The sequence below is a fragment of the Haematobia irritans genome, chromosome 2 (genome assembly GCF_050003625.1).
Source record: "Haematobia irritans isolate KBUSLIRL chromosome 2, ASM5000362v1, whole genome shotgun sequence".
NCBI lineage: Eukaryota > Metazoa > Arthropoda > Insecta > Diptera > Muscidae > Haematobia > Haematobia irritans.
The window spans coordinates 142,120,057-142,143,471 of record NC_134398.1 but is presented as its reverse complement, the minus strand read 5'-3'; the positions used below and the strand labels follow the sequence as shown (position 1 = coordinate 142,143,471).

General features: G+C 28.1%; 1 protein-coding gene across 13 annotated transcripts in view; it reads right to left on the bottom strand.

The window, feature by feature from the left end:
• Positions 1–23,415, bottom strand: part of MRP (Multidrug-Resistance like Protein 1) — a 130,386-nt gene that overhangs the window by 45,807 nt on the left and 61,164 nt on the right. For 2 of the 13 annotated variants that reach the window (XM_075296380.1, XM_075296372.1), the window contains exon 11: positions 17,325–17,545. The exons of 7 other annotated variants lie outside the window; for them this stretch is intronic. In XM_075296380.1, coding sequence (XP_075152495.1) covers positions 17,325–17,545 — 221 coding nt within the window. Of the gene's footprint in view, positions 1–3,315; positions 3,540–11,846; positions 12,068–17,324; positions 17,546–23,415 lie in introns of all 13 variants that reach the window. 4 more of the 13 variants (XM_075296378.1, XM_075296371.1, XM_075296377.1 and 1 more) reach the window with 2 other exon arrangements.

Sequence of the window (23,415 nt, the reverse complement as noted above, 5' to 3'; positions counted from 1 at the left end):
TTTTCAGAAAATTTCATTTCTATAGGAATTTTTCAGGAAAATTCATTTCTATAGGAAATTTTCGGAAAATTTAATTCTATGGGAAATTTTCAAAAATTTCATTTCTATAGGAAATTTTTAGAAAATTTCATTTCTATAGGAATTTTTCAGCAAATTTAATTTCTATAGGAAATTTTCAGAAAATTTCATTTCTATAGGAAATTTTCAGAAAATTTCATTTCTATAGGAATTTTTCAGGAAAATTCATTTCTATAGGAAATTTTCCGAAAATTTAATTCTATGGGAAATTTTCAAAAAATTTCATTTCTATAGGAAATTTTTAGAAAATTTCATTTCTATAGGAATTTTTCAGGAAATTTCATTTCCATAGGAAATTTTCAGAAAATTTCATTTTTTTATGAAGTTTTCAGAAAATTTAATTCTATAGGAAATTTTCAGAAAATTTAATTTCTACAGAAAAATTTCCGAAAATTTCATTTCTATAGGAAATTTTCAAAAAAATTTATTTCTATTGGAAAATTTTAAAAAATTTCTATAGGAAATTTTCAGAAAAATTAATTGATATAGGAAATTTTCAGAAAATTTAATTTCATTCGTTTTGTTCTGTTATTGTTGGTTCATTCTTCAATCATTTCGTTGTTTTTGATTTCAGCTTGCAACCATGCATTGACTAAACTACAAGTGTAGCTTAACCAACATAGGAAAATAATGTTTGTCAAATTTATTTGGGCAAAGCCCTATAGACTGCAAGATGTTTGGATGGGGAATGTGGTAATTCCGAAACGTGCGTCCATTCAACCATCTTGCAGTCTATAGGGCATTGCCCAAATAAATTTGACAAACATTATTTTCCTATGTTGGTTAAGCTACACTTGTAGTTTAGTCAATGCATGGTTTTAAGCTGAAATCAAACCCAACAACAAAAAAATAATTTCTACAGAAAAAAAAATTTCCGAAAATTTAATTTCTATAAGAAAATTTTCTGAAAATTTCATTTTTTTTCAAAAAATTTCATATCTATAGAAAATTTTCCGAAAATTTCATTTCTATAAAAAATTTCTATAAGAATTTTTTTATTGGTATAGGAATTTTTCCGAAAACAAATTTATATTTATTTTATACAAATTTTTCCGAAAACTTCATTTCGTTAGTAATTTTTTGGAAAATTTCATTTCTATAGGAAATTAAACATCTATAAGAAATTTTCAAAAATGTCATTTCTATAGTTTTATTTTTATCGGAAATTTTTGGAAAAGTTTAATTTCTATAGAAATTTTCGAAAAATTCAGAAATTTTCATTTCTGTAGAAAATTTCATTTCTACAGAAATTTTTTGGATAATTTCATTTCTATAGAAAATTTTTGGATAATTTCATTTCGATAGGAAATTTTCGGAAAACTTCATTTCGATAGGAAATTTTCGGAAAATTTTTTATTTCTATAGGAATATTTTGGAAAGTTTTATTCATTTTTTAAGAATTTTCGGAAAAAAATTTAAAAAATTTCATGCTGAAAAATTGGCTTCTATTTATTTTATTTTTATGTATAAAATTTTGTTAAAAATCTTAATATACAAATTTTTAACCCGTCGACAATATATATGAAGAATCCAATAAACTTTGTTTAATATAAACATAATGTGTTCGTAAGAATCACTCTCACAGTGCGGGACATTTGACAATATTGCAAATATTTCTATAGTATATCGAAAAGTAATATTTGACATATTATTGGAAACCACTTTCCATGTTAGAGTTTGAATTAGACAGGGACAGGGTGAATAGTATTATTTGTTAGAAGAAATTAAAGATTATTCAAAGTATACGAGTTGCGAAAATATGTAATCCTTCACCACCATTTGTGTCTCAGAAAAAAAAATAATAATTTTTCTTTCAAGTCAAAATGTTGATATAAAAAAGATATGAACCCATCGGGGGATCTTTTAAATTTTTTTTTTTTAAATTTATATTATATTTATATATTTTTTTTTAAATTTATATTATAAACAAAAAATTATTCCTTAAACAAAATATTAAGCAAACAAATTGACTCCTATAGAGCCACCATAAACATGAGTTTTATTTGCCCTTCAAGCAAATAATTCAACATAAATAAGGATAATTGTCTGAATTTTCGTTTAAGTTATTTTGTTTTGCGTATGGATTAAAAATTACGAATATGCCAGAATTTCGAATTTATTTTGGATATTATTGATTGATTTTTATACTTACTTATAAATAATATAAATATTTCAATTTAATATATAGCATTACCTGTGAAGCTGTTGATATAAACATTCGTATATTCATTGGTATAACCAAATCTAGGGTATTGATGTCATTCGAACATCTATCTAAAATACGACCTTTCGGTGTTGTATCATAAAATTCTGATGAACAGTGCATTAAATGTGAATATAATTTTTTGAAAATTATCAAAGAAGCATGAAGTGTGGCTATCCATAGGCATAAAGATGCACCGAAATTGCAGAGACCTGGTTATACGATAAAATGAATACGAAATGATCTCATATGGAAGAGAATGAGATTGTGAAGAAAAGCAAAATAAATTTTGGGTAATAAGAGAAAGAGAAGAGAGAAAAAGAGGAGAAATATGTGAAGTTAGCTAGCATTTATCTAATGATAAAAAAATGCACACACTAAAAAAAATAATAATTAGACCAGCCAAAATTCGTCGTCGTTTGGGATTTTCTTTAAGTTTAAACATTTTGTATTTAAAGGTACCATAATCATATTTACACCCAGAGAAGGAATATGATCACCTCAAACATATTTCATGTACACCATGTTACTTTTTCACGGCGATCATGTAGCATTTTTGTCGCAGACACATTCTTTTCTCGTCAAACATAACATGCTTTCCGAAATCTGATACATAATTTGCGAGAAAATAACATGGTGTCGACAAACATGTTACATGTTTTCCGTGAAAAAGTAACATTTTGCTCTTGAAACATGGTTGGGGTGATCATATTCCTTCTCTGCGTGTACCTTTAACGGATTGCAATTGCAATTTTGTCTCAGACTTAAAAATTTCTTTAAGTACAAACATTTTGTAGTTGCTGTTAAAGGAAATACTTCGATAACGAATTGTGGCATTTTGTCTAAAAATTCGTTGGGTAGCAAATTATTTTTTTAGTGCAATGGTTGAATAGTTAACACCATAATGACTTTTCTTTGTATATGGGATTGAAAAAAAAAACATTGTAAGAAAACATACAAACCATAATTCATAAGAGTTTAAAAATAATGCCAAAAATATTTAGCAAAAGAACAAGCAAAATTATTGAAAATACCGAAAAAATAAATGTCAGTAATGTATCCACTGTTGCCGGAAGATCTCCATCGATTACTTCCATATCACCGCTAAAATGATTCAGCAAACGTCCAATTGGTGTTACATCGAAGAAACGGCTTACCGAATTTCTCATTATAATTCTCAAGAGATCATTATGGATGGACTTGGCAGCCTCAAATGTACCATAGTAGATACATACTACAGCAAAATAAGAGCATATACCTACCCATGTCATAAGGAAATTGAAAATAAAAAAATAAGGAGCAAAAAAACAACATCAAGGAATTAATAAAAAATAGGATATCATTTTTCATTTGGAATGTAGGGATGAGGATATTATTTCATTACCTTTAAACCACGTAGGAATTATATTAGGCAAGAAATATGCAATAGGATATGGATTAGAGGAAAAAGGATTATTTTGGATGTAATTGTGGAATTCTGTGCTGATAAAATATTTTTTGTCAGTACTAAAAATAAATGCAGACATTTTAGTATCTTACAAATATATTTAACCATAAGTGAATTGATATTAAATTTTTGTTTTATTGAGAATGAAAAATGAAAAGATATTATAGAATTTAAAAAAAAAATCTTACTGATAACATTGTACAATTATAAAAATTTATTTAAATAAAAAATTTAATTGAATTGTAAACACCTTGAATTAATAATGAAATTTTCAAATGCAAAGTGATGCTAGTATTTCTATACAAATTAAATTTTCTGAAAATTTCCTTTAGAAATGAAATTTTCTGAAAATTTTCAATAGAAATGAATTTTTCCGAAAATTTCTTATAAAAATTAAAATTTCTGAAAACTTCCTTTAGAAATGAAATTTTTCTATAGAAATGACATTATAGAAAATTTTCTATAGAAATTAAATTTTGTTGAAAATTTCCGAAAATTTCCTATAGAAATGAAATTTTCCGAAAATTTCCTATAGAAATGAAAATTTCCTATAGAAATGAAAATTTCCTATAGAAATGAAATTTTCCGAAAATTTCATATAGAAATGAAATTTTCCGAAAATTTCCTATAGAAATGAAATTTTCCGAAAATTTTCTATAGAAATGAAATTTTCCGAAAATTTCCTATAGAAATGAAATTTTCCGAAAATTTCCTATAGAAATGAAATTTTCCGAAAATTTCCTATAAAAATGAAATTTTCTAAAAATTTCCTATAGAGATGAAATTTTCCGAAAATTTCCTATAGGGATGAAATTTTCCGAAAATTTCCTATAGAGATGAAATTTTCCGAAAATTTCCTATAGAGATGAAATTTTCCGAAAATTTCCTATAGAGATGAAATTTTCCGAAAGTTTCCTATAGAAATGATATTTTCCGAAAATTTCCTATAGAAATGAAATTTTCCGAAAATTTCTTATAGAGATGAAATTTTCCGAAAATTTCTTATAGAGATGAATTTTTCCGAAAGTTTCCTATAGAAATGAAATTTTCCGAAAATTTCCTATAAAAATGAAATGTTATGAAAATTGCCTATAGAAATTAATGTTTTTGAAAATTTCCTATAGAAATGATTTTTTTTTGAAAATTTGCTATAGAAATGCTATTTTCCGAAATTTTCCTAAAGAAATTCTATTTTCCGAAATTTTCCTAAAGAAATGAAATTTTCCGAAAATTTCCTATAGAAATTAAATTTTCCGAAATTTTCGTAATGAAATGCTATTTTCCGAAATTTTCCTAAAGAAATGAAATTTTCCGAAAATTTCCTATAGAAATTAAATTTTCCGAAAATTTCCTATAGAAATGCTATTTTCCGAAATTTCCTATAGAAATGAAATTTTCTGAAAATTTCCTATAGAAATGAAATTTTCTGAAAATTTCCTATAGAAATGAAATTTTCTGAAAATTTCCTATAGAAATGAAATTTTCTGAAAATTTCCTATAGAAATGAAATTTTCTGAAAATTTCCTATAGAAATGAAATTTTCTGAAAATTTCCTATAGAAATGAAATTTTCGGAAAATTTCCTATAGAAATGAAATTTTCTGAAAATTTCCTATAGATTTGAAATTTTCTGAAAATTTCCTATAAAAATGAAATTTTCCGAAAATTTCCTATAGATATGAAATTTTCCGAAAATTTCCTATAGAGACTAAATTTTCCGAAAATTTCCTATAGAGATGAAATTTTCCGAAAATTTCCTATAGAGATGAAATTTTCCGAAAATTTCCTATAGAGATGAAATTTTCCGAAAGTTTCCTATAGAAATTAAATTTTCCGAAAATTTCCTTATAAATGAAATTTTCCAAAAATTTCCTATAGAAATGAAATTTTCTATAGAAATGAAATTTTCCGAAAATTTCCTATAAAAATAAAATTTTTCGACAATTTCCTATAGAAATGAAATTTTCCTAGAGAAATGAAATTTTCCGAAAATTTCCTATAGAGATGAAATTTTCCGAAAATTTCCTATAGAGATGAAATTTTCCGAAAATTTCCTATAGAGATGAAATTTTCCGAAAGTTTCCTATAGAAATGAAATTTTCCGAAAATTTCCTATAGAAATGAAATTTTCCGAAAATTTCCTATAGAAATAAAATTTTCCGAAAATTTTCTATAGAAATGAAATTTTCCGAAAATTTCCTAAGAAATGAAATTTTCCGAAAATTTCCTATAGAGATGAAATTTTCCGAAAATTTCTTATAGAGATGAAATTTTCCGAAAATTTCTTATAGAAATGAAATTTTCTGAAAGTTTCCTATAGAAACGAAATTTTCCGAAAATTTCCTATAAAAATGAAATGTTATGAAAATTGCCTATAGAAATTAATGTTTTTGAAAATTTCTTATAGAAATGATTTTTTTTGAAAATTTGCTATAGAAATGCTATTTTCCGAAATTTTCCTAAAGAAATGCTATTTTCCGAAATTTTCCTAAAGAAATGAAATTTTCCGAAAATTTCCTATAGAAATTAAATTTTCCGAAAATTTCCTATAGAAATGAAATTTTCTGAAAATTTCCTATAGAAATGAAATGTTCTGAATATTTCCTATAGAAATTAAATTTTCTGAAAATTTCCTATAGAAATGAAATTTTCTGAAAATTTCCTATAGAAATGAAATTTTCCGAAAATTTCTTATAGAAATGAAATTTGCCGAAAACTTCTTATAAAAATGAAATTTTCCGAAAATTTCCTATAGAAATGAAATTTTCCGAAAATTTCCTATAGAAATGAAATTTTCTGAAAATTTCATATAGAAATGAAATTTTCTGAAAATTTCCTATAGAAATGAAATTTTCTGAAAATTTCCTATAGAAATATAATTTTCTCAAAATTTTCTATAAAAATGAATTTTTTGGAAAATTTCCTATAGAAATTATAAATATATAAAATTTTCTGAAAATTTCCTATAGAAATGAAATTTTTTAAAATTTGGTATAGCAATGCAATTTCTCTATAGAAATGAAAATTTCCTATAGAAATGAAATTTTCCCAAAATTTCTTATAGAAATGAAATTTTTCGAAAATATCCTATAGAAATTAAATTTCTGAAAATTTCCTATAAAAATGAAAGTTTCTGAAAATTTCCGATAGAAATTAAATTTTCTGAAAATTTCCTATATGAATAAAATTTTCTGAAAATTTTCAATAGAAATAAAATTTTCTGAAAATTACCTATAGAAATAAAATTTTCTGAAAATTACCTATAGAAATAAAATTTTCGGAAAATTTCCTATAGAAATGAAATTTTCCGAAAATTTCTTATAGAAATGAAAATTTCCGAAAATTTCCTATAGAAATGAAGTTTTCTGAAAATTTCTTATGGAAATGATATTTTCTGAAAATTTCCTATAAAAATAAAATTTTCTATAAAAATTAAATTTATTGAAAATTTTCTATAGAAATGATATTTTCTGAAAATTTCCTATAGAAATAAAATTTTTTGAAAATTTTCTATAAAAATGAAATTTTTGGAAATTTTCTATAGAATTTATAAATACCAGTAGAAAAACAGACAGCGAAGTAACAAGACAGCGGAGAAAATCCTTGAAAACGGTTCTGACGAAGTCAACCGAAATATCGGAAAATAAAAAAAAAATAAAAAAAAAACAAGAAACCAACAATTTCAAGTTTAATTTATAGACCTATAACCGAGATTATGAGATAAAAAATCATAAAAATATATTAAATTTTCTGAAAATTTTCTATAGAAATGATTTTTTTTTTGAAAATTTGGTATAGAAATGCAATTTCTTTATAGAAATGAAAATTTCCGAAAATCGCCTATAGTAATGAATTTTCCAAAAATTTCTGTTCTGAAAATTTGATTTTCTATAGAAATGAAATTTTCCGAAAATTTCTTATAGAAATTAAATTTTCCGAAAATTTCCTATAGAAATAAAATTTTCTGAAAATTTACTATAGAAATGAAATTTTCTGAAAATTTTCTATAGAAATGAAATGTTCTGAAAATTTCCTATAGAAATGATATTTTCTGAAAGTTTCCTATTGAAATGATATTTTCTCAAAATTTTCTATAAAACTGAAATTTTTGAAAATTTCCTATAGAAATGAAATTTGGTGAAAATTTGGTATAGAAATGAAAACTTCCAAAAAGTTCCTATAGTAATGAATTTTCCAAAAATTTCGTATAAAATGAAATTTTCGGAAAAATTTCCTAAGAAATTACATTTTCCAAACATTTCCTAACACATTCAATTTCTCAAATTTCTTATAGAAATTAAAGTTTTCCATAGAAAATATATATTCTGAAAATTTCCAATCAAAGTGAAATTTTCCGAAAATTTCTTATACAAATGAAATAGAAAAATTCCTAAAAGTAAAGATTCCAAAAATTTCCTATAAAATGATAGAATAAACATTTCTGAAAATGTCCTAGAGAAATGTAGTTTTCTGAAAATTTCCTATAGAAATGTAATTTTCTGAAAATTTCCTATAGAAATGAAATTTTCCGAGAATTTATCATAGAAAAAAAAATATCTAAATTTCCTATAGAAATGAAAATTTCCAAAAATTTTTATAGAAATGAAATTTCCAAATTCTTATTAAAAAAGCCACTAGTTTTACTTAATATTACAAAAGATCAGTAATAATCCAAGGTTTTAAATATTTAAATTTGTTTTTCAATTTTTAGTTAAAAATGCAAATACTAATTTAGTTCTTTTACATCCTGTTTGAAGGCAAAATTAGGGATGGGATGTTTTGGTATGTGGGATGGGATGTTTAGAATGATTTCCTTGACCTTGAGTGACATCTTGTCTCGTTGCTATTAGCTAATAGATGTTGATTAGATGTCATAATTTGCTGGTTACATATATGCTCTTAATGGAATTTTCATATGGGGGCTATTACTTTGAATGTAATCATGAAGAAAACCCTTTCAACATGTATTATTATGGTCTTTTACCGCATGGAGAAGATTGGTGGTCAAAGTTTTGAAAAAAAACTAATAATAATAGTAAATAGTAAATAAATAATAGTAAAAATATAAACCCTTTTCCACATTTTAAGATAGAAAAGTTATGGAATTTAAACATGAATTTATATGAAGAAAATCAATAACCTTCTACACTGTAGAAAAATATATTCTTAAGATTAGTTTAAAGAAAAGATTTTTTTTAAATTAAAATTAAATAAAAAAGTTAACGAACTTTGTTTTACAGATTTATTTTATTAAAGTTTGGATAACGCATATTTGAAATTTGTGAGCTTTCGATCGCAGAATCGGGGGGTAACTTTATCAATTGGTCTGATAATTGCAAGCAGTAATTTATCCTATAGACCGAACTAACAGCCACTAATGTCACAAATGTGACAACAATAATTTCTAGTCGATTGATTGCAAATAAAATTTATTATTGAAGCTCAGTTTAAATATGTCTAATAATTGTAAGACCGAACTAACGGCCACTAATGTCACAAATGTGACAACAATAATTTCTAATTCCTTGATTGCAAACAAAAATTATTCTTCTGTCATTTGGATTCATGAAGCTCAATTTAAGTATGTCTAATAATGGTAAGCTATAGTTTGTGCAATCAATAGAACTTTAGAGATGTGGATTGTGCAGTCTTCCTAACATTTTGCACTAAATTCTTATTTTATAATAAATTATTTATTTAATAAAAGTTAACCAGAGTAAACGGAACAGCTCTTATTTTTATGACCGGTGCAATGAGAACAACAGCAACTGCTGCCCTAACAGGTTGGCTGATAAGTCCCCGGTCTGACACATAGATGGCATCGCTAGTATTAAATGCATATTATTTTTATAGTGTACCAACCTTCAAATGATTCGTGTCAAAATTTGACGTCTGTAAGTCAATTAGTTTGTAAGATAGAGCGTCTTTTGTGAAACAACTTTTGTTATTGTGAAAAAAATGGAAAAAAAGGAATTTCGTGTTTTGGTAAAATACTGTTTTCTGAAGGGGAAAAAATACGGTGGAAGCAAAAACTTGGCTTGATAATGAGTTTCCGGACTCTGCCCCAGGGAAATCAACAAAAATTGATTGGTATTCAAAATTCAAGCGTGGTGAAATGAGCACCAAGGAAGGTGAACGCAATGGACGCCCGAAAGAGGTGGTTACCGACGAAAACATCAACAAAATCCACAAAATGATTTTGAGTGACCGTAAAATGAAGTTGATCGAGATAGCAGAGGCCTTAAAGATATCAAAGGAACGTGTTGCTCATATCATTTATCAATATTTGGATATGCGGAAGCTCTGTGCAAAATGGGTGCCGCGCGAGCTCACATTTGACCAAAAACAACAACGTGTTGATGATTCTGAGCGGTGTTTGCAGCTGTCGATATGTGACAATGGATGAAACATGGCTCCATCACTACACTCCTGAGTCCAATCGACAGTCGGCTGAGTGCACAGCGACCGGTGATCCGTCTTCGAAGCGTGGAAAGACTCAAAAGTCCGCTGGCAAAGTAATGGCCTCTGTTTTTTGGGATGCGCATGGAATAAATTTTATCGATTATCTTGAGAAGGGAAAAACCATCAACCGTTTCAAGGTCGAAATCGCGGCAAAACGGCCCCATATGAAGAAGAAAAAAAGTGTTGTTCCACCAAGACAACGCATCGTGCCACAAGTCATTGAGAACGATGGCAAAAATTCATGAATTGGGCTTGGAATTGCTTGCCCACCCACCGTATTCTCCAGATCTGGCCCCAGCGAATTTTTCTTGTTCTCACACCTCAAAAGGATGCTCGCAGGGAAAAAATTTGGCTGCAATGAAGAAGTGATCGCCGAAACTGAGGCCTATTTTGAGGCAAAACCGAAGGAGTACTACCAAAATGGTATCAAAAAATTGGAAGGTCGTTATAATCGTTGTATCGCTCTTGAAGGGAACTATGTTGAATTATAAAAACGAATTTTGACAAAAAAAATGTGGTTTTCTTTGTTAGACCGGGGACTTATCAGCCAACCTGTTATATGCTCACTTGACTTTCATACTTATACGACTGAAAGGACTGAACTCTAGAAAACATAAACGGACGAAAAATACATTTTTAACAAGCATTATGTCAAATAAAATGTCTCTGGATGCAAACATATATTAATTTAGAATTTCCGTATAAACATATTTATGTTTAGAGAGATCAAGAGAGAATAGAGATCTTTTGGCGACGGAGATGGATAAAGAAAGACTTCCACATAACACAATGAGAGAATCAAATGAGAGCAGAAGGTGCTCTAGGTGAGAGACATATTTTGCTGTGAATAAATGTACTTGCATTCATTTTGACATGTGTTTGACACATGAAAATATTAATTAATAGTTGGAAACATTTCGTTATGGCAACGGAAAAATTCGTTATATTAACGAATTTGTTACATTGGCTCAATTTTAATGACATATTTCGTTAATATAACGAAGCTTTTCTTTACCAGTAACCTAACTAAATTTTGAGCACATCTAAGGCTTCCTTAACTCGAAGATCTTTTGAAGAAGAATTTAGAAATTGAAGCTGATCTATGTATTTAATTGATTTAAGAATCAATTGCTTCCATAAAATATCTTTGGCTTTAAATATGATTACCGATATCGATTAACGTATATCCTCATTTGTTGGGAGTCTTTTGAAATATTTTAGTATAGAATATAATTTTTCATAGAGGTTGATCATATAATCACTAGGTGATCGATCAATCCGATTTATATATTAAAACTTTGTTATAAGACGCAAAGAAAAGAATACCCAAATTGCCACTTAAGAAATTAGAAGAAAAGTTAAAGATAAATAGAAAAATCAAGTAATGATAAAATAATATATAAGCATAAGGTTTTTATAATAATAAATAATAATAAAAAAAAATAAAATCGAAATGAATGATTTTTTAATGAAAAATGCAAACTCAATAAAGGGGAGATTTTCTTCTTTTTTTAATATACATTGGAAATCATTTAATCGAAAAAAAATCAATAATTATTTATATTTCTCGTTTTTTGTTTATGGAAATAATTTCCATGTAAAGAAAAACTAATTAAACACTATTTACTTAAGAGAAAAACGCAAAATTTTGCTTTACCGAAAAACATGTTGAGAGAAATTGTTGAAGACTTAGTGGCAAAACTGTATCGCATGTATCAATGTCTTTGGAAAAACGACTTATAATGCGGCCCACCGGGGTTGTATCGAAAAGTTCCATGGGCCATTTGAAAACCTTTTTCAATAATACCACAAAAACCGCCATTGAACTATGCAAACAGCCAATTGCCAAACTCAGACCCGATAAATAACGTGCTAAAACTATATTTAAATAAAAACATGTGGATTTCAATTTCAATGGTTTGGTGTTTGGTTATATTAATACGGAGAAAGAAATTAATTAAAATTAGCAAATAATATTCGGGTTGGGCAAAAAGAACATAGAAACACAAGTCAACATAAAAAAATCCCAAAGTAGAAAAACATTTTTTTTAGCAAATTTTGTATATAATATTGAAAATGTCTCATAGCAATTTGTACATGCATTAAAAAATTTGAACAACAAAATCTATCTATGTTCTAAATTTGCTAAATTTACCATGGGCGAGAAACAATTAAAAATTCCATATTAGTAGGAATTAGAAAACTACCAAATACAAGAAATATTTTCGGCTTACTAAAGTCTAAAACTAAATAGCAAGCATTAAGAAATTTATATTCCCAAACATTGAACATGACAAATAACTACATTAGTTATCGACAAGAGCGATGAATTGAATATTTTGAATACATATCTAATACGAAGAGTTCTACAGTGATATTCAAAGATATTAAATGGTGAAGGTTCAAGTCTCGATAATACACTTTTTATATCCTCCACCATAGGAAGGGTGGTACATACGAGTATACTAATATTGTCATTGCGAGAGGAACACATCGAAATATTGGTCTCAGACCCCATATATTCTGGGTCGTGGTGAAATTCTGAGTCGATCTAGCGATGTCGATCCCTTCTCCTTATGTTCAATATGAACTAAGGCAAAAGAAAATTTTTGTACGATTCCCAAAAATAGTAAGAATGAACTACTTACTGTATGGTTAAAAAGGTCATGATTTTGCGCCAATGATTTTCTTCTTCACTTTTACAAACCAATCATTTTTTCAGATTCAATTACGAAATTAATTGATCCAATTATTTTTTTAATTGAAATATATTCAATCACAAAAATTATAGTATCAATCACAGTTTTAATTGAGCATAAAAAATACTTGATTAAAAAATTAATTGATTTCATGAGCAAATTTCAATTTTATTTTTTAATTGATTCATTTAAAATTTTAATTGATGTTGATTGCAAAATGCAATAAATTTTTTTATTAATAGTGTAACTATTTTCAATTACTTTCTTAACTGACTTTGTAATTTTAGTTTGATTAAAATACTGAAAATTACAAAAAAAAAATATAACCTTTTTTTAACTGACTTACCACCATTTTCATGAAGCTCCGTTAGTGCTACGTTAGCTAACGAACTTTTAAACCGTATTATCTACATATCTGTCATCTTGCGTATATATTCCATATGCCAGTTAAAAACTTAACTGCTAAAAATTTTTCAGTTAAAGTTAACCGGAGAAGATATTTCCATTTTTCTTTCTGTTAACTGGCAGTTAAAGCCTAACGGAGCTACATGAAAATGGCCGTTAGTCTTCTGAGTTTGATTAAAAAGTTAATTATATCAAATTAATTTTTTAACTAAAAATTAAAAATTTTCAATCATTGACTTGATTAACATAATGTTTCTATTTTGACTAAAAAGTTAATTGTATTATATAATTTTTTAATTGAAAACATTTTCAACTTCAAATAACTTTTTAATTGGAAATATTTTGGTGATATTTTATTTCTTGTTTTTTTCTGATTCAATCACGAAATCAATTGATCCAATTAAATTTTTAATTGAAATGTCTTCAATCACGAAATTAGTATCATCAATCACAGTCTTAATTGGGTATAAAAAAACATTTTCAATCATTGACTTCGTTAAAAAAATAATTGTATCATATAATTTTTTAATTGGAAAATTTTTCAACTTCAATCAACTTTTAATTGGAAATATTTTGGTGATATTTTTTTCTATGCCCACAAAATGTTTTTTTCTGATTAAATCACGAAATTAATTGATCCAATAAATTTTTTAATTGAAATGTTTTCAATCACGAAAATGATATTATCAATCACAGTCTTAATTGGTTATAAAAAATATTTGATTAAAAAATTTATTGATTTTATTTGAAATTTTCAGTTAATTTTTTAAAATTAATTGCAAAACTCATTTTAGTTTGATTAAAAATTGATTGTTTGAAATAAATTTTTATTTAAAATTTTAAAATATCCATCACTTTTCTTAACTGACTTAGTCTTCCGAGTTTGATTAAACAGTTAATTGTACCAAATATTTTTTTTAATTAAAAATCAAAAAATTTCAATCATTGACTTAATTAGGTTAATGGTTCGATCTTGATTAAAAGTTAATTGTATTAATTAATTGACAATTTTTTCATTGACTTATATATGTAGGTATTTAATCTGCTTTTTTTGTCTAACATAAATTCCATAGAAGACTATGTTAAAAAGTTTTAAGATACTTTGCCATGGTCAGGTGTTACCACAACCTTAGTAACAGGTTGGCTGATAAGTCCCCGGTCTGACGCATAGATGGCATCGCTAGTATTAAATGCATATTATTTTTATAGTGTACCAACCTTCAAATGATTCGTGTCAAAATGTAAGTCAATTAGTTTGTGAGATAGAGCGTCTTTTGTGAAGCAACTTTTGATAAAATACTGTTTTCTGAAGGGAAAAAATACGGTGGAAGCAAAAACTTGGCTTGATAATGAGTTTCCGGACTCTGCCCCAGGGAAATCAACAATAATTGATTGGTATGCAAAATTCAATCGTGGTGAAATGAGCACGGAGGACAGTGAACGCAGTGGACGCCCGAAAGAGGTGGTTACCGACGAAAACATCAAAAAATCCACAAAATGATTTTGAATGACCGTAAAATGAAGTTGATCGAGATAGCAGAGGCCTTAAAGATATCAAAGGAACGTGTTGGTCATATCATTCATCAATATTTGGATATGCGGAAGCTCTGTGCAAAATGGGTGTCGCGCGAGCTCACAAAAACAACAACGTGTTGATAATTCTGAGAGGTGTTTGCAGCTTTTAACTCGTAATACACCCGAGTTTTTCCGTTGATATGTGACAATGGATGAAACATGGCTCCATCACTACACTCCTGAGTGGACAGCGACCGGTGAACCGTCTCCGAAGTGTGGAAAGACTCAAAAGTCCGCTGGCAAAGTAATGGCCTCTGTTTTTTGAGATGCGCATGGAATAATTTTTATCGATTATCTTGAGAAGGGAAAACCCATCAACAGTGACTATTATATGGCGTTATTGGAGCGTTTGAAGGTCGAAATCGCGGCAAAACGGCCCCATATGAAGAAGAAAAAAGTGTTGTTCCACCAAGACAACGCACCGTGCCACAAGTCATTGAGAACAATGGCAAAAATTCATGAATTGGGCTTCGAATTGCTTCCCCACTCACCGTATTCTCCAGATCTGGCCACCAGCGACTTTTTCTTGTTCTCATACCTCAAAAGGATGCTCGCAGGGAAAAAATTTGGCTGCAATGTAGTGGTGATCGCCGAAACTGAGGCCTATGTTGAGGCAAAACCGAAGGAGTACTACCAAAATGGTATCAAAAAATTAGAAGGTCGTTATAATCGTTGTATCGCTCTTGAAGGGAACTATGTTGCATAATAAAAACGAATTATGACAAAAAAATGTGTTTTTCTTTGTTAGACCGGGGACTTATCAGCCAACCTGTTATATATGGGAGCTATAGTTAAATCTGGACCGATTTCGATAATTTTTTGCGCATATAGTAAGTACTATAGAAAATTAGATTTTGCCAACTTTGAGTAAGATCGGTTGATAAATAAGGGCCTTATGGCCAAATTTGGGAAAAATCGGGCGAGACATATATATGTGAGCTATATCTAAATTTGAACCGATTTCAATGAAATTTTGCACACTAAAAGGGTGGCAAATTAGATTACCTTATGCCAAATTTGATGACAATCGTTTAGTAAATAAGCGTAATATGATCCCATTTGTCGATATCAGGCGATACATAATATATATGGGAGCTATATCTAAATTTGATCCGATTTCAATAGCGTTCGTCCTTGTGCCCCAAAAACACTCTGTACCAAATTTCATCGATCAAAATCGGGTAATAATTGTGACCGGAATCCTGCGAACAACAAATACATGGACAGACGTACACTAGATCGACTCAGGAGGTGATTCTGAGTAGATCGGTATATATTTTATGGAGTCTAAAATCAATATTTCTGGTAGGTACATTTTTTAGCAGATCAAAGTTATTATACCCTGACCATTATGTGGTTTAGGGTATAATAACTGATACAATTAACTTTTTAATCAAATCAGAAATAAAGTCAGTACAGGATATGATTACGTTTTTCATTGAAATGTTAATTGGGAAAATTATTTACATACAAAAAAATTAAAAACAAAAAAAATTTGATAATTGAAAATTTTGCTTGAAATAATATAATACAACATTATTTATAATCGGGAAATTTATTGGAAAATATTTACTCTTATAAAATTACATTACAAAATAATTATAATTAAATAAATTATAATACAATAAACAAACAAAAAAAAACAATATATGTGACCAAAATCAATGAACCAATTAAAAAATTAATTGAAAGTGTCAAAGAAATCAATTAAATTTTCAATTTGTAATTAATTCTATGATTGATACTATCATTTTCGTGATAGAAGCAATTTCATTTAAAGAATTAATTGGATCATTAATTTCGTAATTGAAAAAATTTTAATTATTTGACTCAATTAATTATTTTTATTCAAAACAAGTTATTGTTTTTATTGACGTCAATGATTCATATTATCATTCATGCAACTAAAATTTAATTTTATAAATTAATTTAAAAATTAAATTAATTTTTTTTTCTGCAAACATTCAAGCACATCAAGCTGTTAAACAAATTTCGGTTAAAGTTATTCGAAATTTTAAGTTATTGTCAGTTCAATAGTAAAATCATGAAAGTAAAGATAATGTTATTGGTCATGCTTCCTTTTTTCCGAGTTGGATTTTGAATATCACTGTAATTGCTCTAGATATGCCTAAGATAACTATTTAGCAAATTAACTAATCTAAAAAAAACTTTTCAAAGTAATTTGTGCCACTAGTGTTATATATGTATGGTACATTTTTGGTTTCAAAGAAAAGCTTAGAAAAATTAAAGAGAAAGGACAAAAAGTTGCCAAAAAATAGACTTTAGAACGTAGATTGAGAATATTTACAAAGGGCCAATGGATTAAGGTGAATTGTTGGTTTTTAGTAATTAGTAAATAATGCACTTAAAGAATTATTTTAATTTGTTTTTGTGTAATGATTTTGTTATACATAAATAAATTAATATTATTGATAAATGTTGGTTTGTTTAATTACCGCAAAAGCCTGACTTATAACGAAACGCCAATTTAATGGTAAGACTATATCAATGGTATCTATGTCTTTGGCGAAACGATTTACAATTCTACCCAATGGTGTGATATCAAAGAGTTCCATAGGCCAACGCATGACACTGTTTAATAATTCTTCATGTAAAAGTTTCGAACAGTAAATGCAACCAATGGCCAATGATAGCGAAAAGACAAAATGAACTATAACTATATTTTGTTTAAGAAAAAAAGAAGAGAAAAAAGAACAAAGATATGCAGATAATGAGCATGTTAAAATTGCAATTTTTTTTGTTCTCCAAATGTGTAATATCTATTGGTTATATTATCAGAATTTAGTCGAACATAGAAATTTTTATATATGAAGATTTTAATAAGTATTTATGGTATTAAGTTTTTGTTTTTTAGTTAAAGCTATGACAAAACAAACGTGCATTCAAGTGATTTTTTTTTAATAGAAAACCAATATTATTATATTATGGCACATTTTGGCTAATGATAATCTTCACTAAATGATATTTTTATCGGGTCTGCAAAAGTTGGTACAATTGTACTACATTTGGTACATTTCACATGCCAAAACTACAATGGTACAACAATGATCTATCTCACAATGCTTAAAAAATCCGAGCAGCAGAATAGGTTATATGGAGTCTTATCAATCGCAGCAATAAATAAATAAGTAAGTAAATACATAGAAAAAAATCCGTAGTTAAATTAAGGCAAAATTTAACTTATTTTTATTGCAAAAAAAATACATTTGTTTGTACTTTAATTTTATTATTCATTTCTAAATTTTCCACAGCTTAATGAAATCTTACGTTTTTAAGTATGTCTTAAACATTTTATGAATTAAACGTGGGTATTAAGTTCAATGACCGTACCCCTAAATTCAATATGAACTAAAGCAACAGAAATTTTATCGTACGCTCCCAAAAATAGTAGGAAATGGCCATGACTTGGTGCCAATGATTTTCTTCTTTACTTTTAGTTCATTTTTTCTTTCCATGAGAGGGTGTAATTTCGTGAACTGTAGTTAAAAAGTACAACAGGACATTAAATTTTCATGGTTTTCAAAATGTGGAGTACAGTTTAGTTAAATTTTCGTACGAGTTAAAATTGGCTTCAATGTTCCTGCTAGGAGTTTAAGATTTTCCCAATACTTTCATGTACCTATGCATAGGAATAATTATGCTTGCAATGAGCCTATTACAAGAGCTTTGAGGGAATTTAATTCAATAAAATTAAATTGTAATCTTGATCTATCCGTTCCTTTAAAAGATTTTGATCAAATTTTGGATGTATTTTATTTTAGATATTAGTACATTTTTAAGTAAAACATTTTGGAAGTATATATACAATTTAGAAATTAACGAGTCTGTAAAAATTATATTCGATTATACATATCGAAATAGGTCGTGATGAAATTCTAAGCCGATCAATCACTCTAACTTCCGAACGAAACCGGCTATCGACTTGAATCTTTGTACATGTAGTTCATATTGATGTAGGTCAAACGTTTTCCAAATCGGAAAACATTTAAGTAGAGCCACCCCAAATTTGACTTCTGAATCCCCTTGGAAGATCAAATTTCATCCGATCTGATTGAAATTCGATACATGTTAGTATGTGTCCTCTAAAAACCATGCAAAAATAACTATATATAGGCCCCATATAAATCGATTCCCAGGTTGGATCATTGTAGCCTTTTCGAGCTGGATATTTCATCCGATCCGATTGAAATTTGGTACTTGATTTTAGTATACATTTTGTCAAACTTTTATATCTATAGAAAATTTTGTCAAAATTTTATTTATATAGAAAATGTTGTCAAAATTTTATTTCTATAGAAAATTTTGCCAAAATTTTATTTCTATAGAAAATTTTGTCAAAATTTTATTTTAATTTTAATAGAAAAGTTTTCTCAAAATTTTATTGCAAAAGAAATTTTTGTTTCTACAGAAATTTTTCTCAAAATTTTATTTCTATAGAAAATTTTGTCAAAATTTTATTTCTATAGAAAATGTTGTCAAAATTTTATTTCTATAGAAAATTTTGTCAAAATTTTATTTCTATAGAAAAGTTTGTCAAAATTTTATTTCTATAGAAAATTTTGTCAAAATTTTATTTTAATTTTGATAGAAAATTTTTCTCAAAATTTTATTGCAAAAGAAATTTTTGTTTCTATAGAAAATTTTCTCAAAATTTTATTTCTATAGAAAATTTTCTCAAAATTTTATTTCTATAGAAAATTTTCTCAAAATTTTATTTCTATAGAAAATTTTCTCAAAATTTTATTTCTATAGAAAATTTTGTCAAAATTTTATTTCTATAGAAAATGTTGTCGAAATTTTATTTCATTCGTTTTGTTTGTTATTGTTGGCTTCTCTTCAATCGTTATTGTTGTTTTTTTGATCTCAGCTTAAAGCCATGCATTGACTAAACTACAAGTGTAGCTTAACCAACAGAGGAAAAGTATGCTTGTCAAATTTATTTGGGCAAAGCCCTATAGACTGCAAGATGGTTGGATGTAAAGGAAAAGAGATATGCTGGCAAATTTGTTTAGGCAGTAGCCGACTATCAAACCCTTTTTCGGGAGGTTCAAGTGTAGTTCACGTTGGGTTGAGTGAATTACCCGAATTTATTCTGATAATTGGTTGATAGTTTTGCTGCAAGTAGAGGATGCTGATGAGGAATGTGGTAATTCCGAAACAGCTGTACATCCAACCATCTTGCAGTCTATAGGGCTTTGCCCAAATAAATTTGACAAGCATACTTTTCCTCTGTTGGTTAAGCTACACTTGTAGTTTAGTCAATGCATGACTTTAAGCTGAGATCAAAAAAACAACAATAACGATTGAAGAGAAGCCAACAATAACAAACAAAACGAATGAAGATAGAGGAAGCACGCTCAAAAACAAACCCAGCCAAATACATTCAAATCGATGATTTGAGTTTGGCTAAGGAAAAGAGATATGCTGGCAAATTTGTTTAGGCAGTAGCCGACTATCAAACCCTTTTTTGGGAGGTTCAAGTGTAGTTCACGTTGGGTTGAGTGAATTACCCGAAATTATTCTGATAATTGGTTGATAGTTTTGCTGCAAGTAGAGGATGCTGATGAGGAATGTGGTAATTCCGAAACAGCTGTACATCCAACCATCTTGCAGTCTATAGGGCTTTGCCCAAAAAAATTTGACAAGCATACTTTTCCTCTGTTGGTTAAGCTACACTTGTAGTTTAGTCAATGCATGTCTTTAAGCTGAGATCAAAAAAACAACAATAAAATTTTATTTCTATAGAAAATTTTGTCAAAATTTTATTTCTATAGAAAATTTTGTCAATATTTTATTTCTATAGAAAATTTTGTCAAAATTTTATTTCTATAGAACATTTTGTCAACATTTTGTTTCTATAGAAAATTTTATTTTTATAGAAAATTTACAATTTTGAAGACGGTGTTAGGAAGTTTTAAGATACCTTGCCATCGGCAAGTGTTACCGCAACCCAAGTAATTCGTTTGCGGATGACAGTCTTTAGGATACATAAGATTCGGCCTGGCCGAACTTACGGCCGTATATACTTTTTTTACTAAGATTGTGTTCCACCTCAGGGCATTAGCCGACTTAAATTTTAAGCCTATAGATTTTGTAGAAGTCTAACAAATTTTGTCCAGATGGGGTCAGATTTAAATTAATTTTAAACCTTCGGAGCATCTTGAAAGAGCAAATTTCATCCGATCCGGTTGAAATTTGGTAAGTGATGTCAGTATATGCTCTCTAACAACAATGCAAAACTTGGTCCATAACGGACCATAGTTATATATAGCCGCCATAAAAACCGACCGCCCAAGATTTGACTTTTGAAACTTCAAATGTCATCTGATCCGGTTGAAATTTGACTCTCTAATTACCATGCGGAAATTGGTTAAATATCGGTTGCTGAGCATCAGTTTCTTCATTTTCATCATCGTCGACATCACTAATTTCTTCAGTGCATTTACTTGGAATTTCTAAATTTGAATCGATTTGAATAATTTTTGCACATAGAGTTAGTGAAATAGAAGATTAGATTTGACCAACTTTGAGTAAAATCGTTTAAATTTATAAGGCTATTACCGCCAATTTTTGTTAAATCGGGCGACACATATATCGTATATATGGGAGCTATAACTAAATTTGAACCGATTTCGATAATATTTTGCACACTTAGAGAGTGGTGAATTAGATTACTTTGTGTCGGGCGTTAAATATATATGGGAGCTATATCAAAATTTGATCCGATTTTATACACGGTATTGACTTAGGTTAGGTTAGGTGGCAGCCCGATGTATCAGGCTCACTTAGACTAGTCAGTCCATTGTGATACCACATTGGTGAACTTCTCTCTTATCACTGAGTGCTGTCGATTCCGAACGGCGTTCCATATTGCAGTTAAATCACTTAGAGAAGCTTTGAAACCCTCAGAAATGTCACCAGCATTACTACGGTGGGATAATCCACCGCTGAAAAAATTTTTGGTGTTCCGTCGAAGCAGGAATCGAACCCACGACCTTGTGTATGCAAGGCGGGCATGTTGACCATTGCACCACGGTGGCTCCCAACTTAGGTCATAAGTTATCTTTTTAAATTGGAGTTAAAATTTGTTAAAATTTAAGTAAAAGTCCTTCTTTTTGGAAAAATATGAATTATTTTGTGCAAATTTCGAATTTAGTAAAATTGAGTACTCATTTGTATAAATTTGCTTTTCTCATTTTTAGGTTATTAAATTAGGAAAACAATAATTAAAATAATGATCACAATTAACAAAATGTAACTAATAGCTCATTTACAATAGGCTCAAAATCTACTAAAAGAGGATTTGAAATCCCTTTTTGTATAAGGAAAATGACAGATGAAATCTAGTTAAAGTGGATTTTGGAAGTGTAATGTGTATGAGGTATAAAACCAATCAATTTTCATGAACTAAACTAAAGTTAAATCGGATAAAAATGTTCATTGAATTTTTCCTGAGGATGTTAGGGAAACGGAAAATCAAATAAGTTCCTTAATTCCATGATTTAAACAAAAAATTAACCTTTGCAAAAGTGTTTATACCACATTATTTGCGTCTATCATTTAGTGAAGAAATAACGTTTTTCAATGTGATGTGCCATAATAAATTGGTTACAAGAGTTATTTCCATTGACTTAAATTGTGCATATTTACAGTGAATAGGTGGTGTTAAAGCAAAATGAAGTGTTATTAGCGTGTAAATGCGTGTAAATAAATTTTGAGGGCTTTTCTTTTATAATTTTATAGAAAAAAAAAGGAGAAGAATATAAATATATAAAATATATAAATTTTTATCAAATAAATTTAAACTATTTTGAGCAGAGTCTTTCATATTAAATTATTAAATTTAATTATAAATCGATATTTAGCATGTGTATCATGCTACAGATTAAAACCTAAAAGTGAATTTAATAATCTGAATCCAAAAACAACGTAAAATTTAAATCCTGTCGAAAGTTAATCCAGGAGGAATCTGAGGTATCCTGCTTCAAGAGTATCTTTAGATGTGTGTTAATTATACGGAGGCCAATTACTACTATTGTGTACAACCACCACAGCACAATTCAAAATTAAATAAAAAAATGAAAAGTCGTTTAGTCGAAATAGTAGATTGCAAGAAGATACGATTTTAAAATAGAAATGTGTCTAAACGCTTTGGAATACTCGCCATAAAAGAATCGAAATCAAATATTTCTTAGGGCGTTTTCGTTTCGCAAAAAATATGTTGCCTTGGTGTTACACTACTTTTTTCGTCATTGTATTTTCACTCAAATGATAGTGTCATTCCAAAATTATTGTTAATTCATAATATCGTGAGGGAAACAGGACCCAAAAGCTATAACAGTGTCCTTCATATTTTGCAAACAATTTCGAGAATGTTGCACCTTTTTTACCAATCGAAATCGTCATTAGACAACAAAGTAAATTTTCGGCAAAATCGATTTTGGTCAAGGTAAAAAATGAAACTTTATAGCTTATTTCTGGTAACATGAAAAGATTTATGTAAGTAGATTTTTAAATTCCAATTAT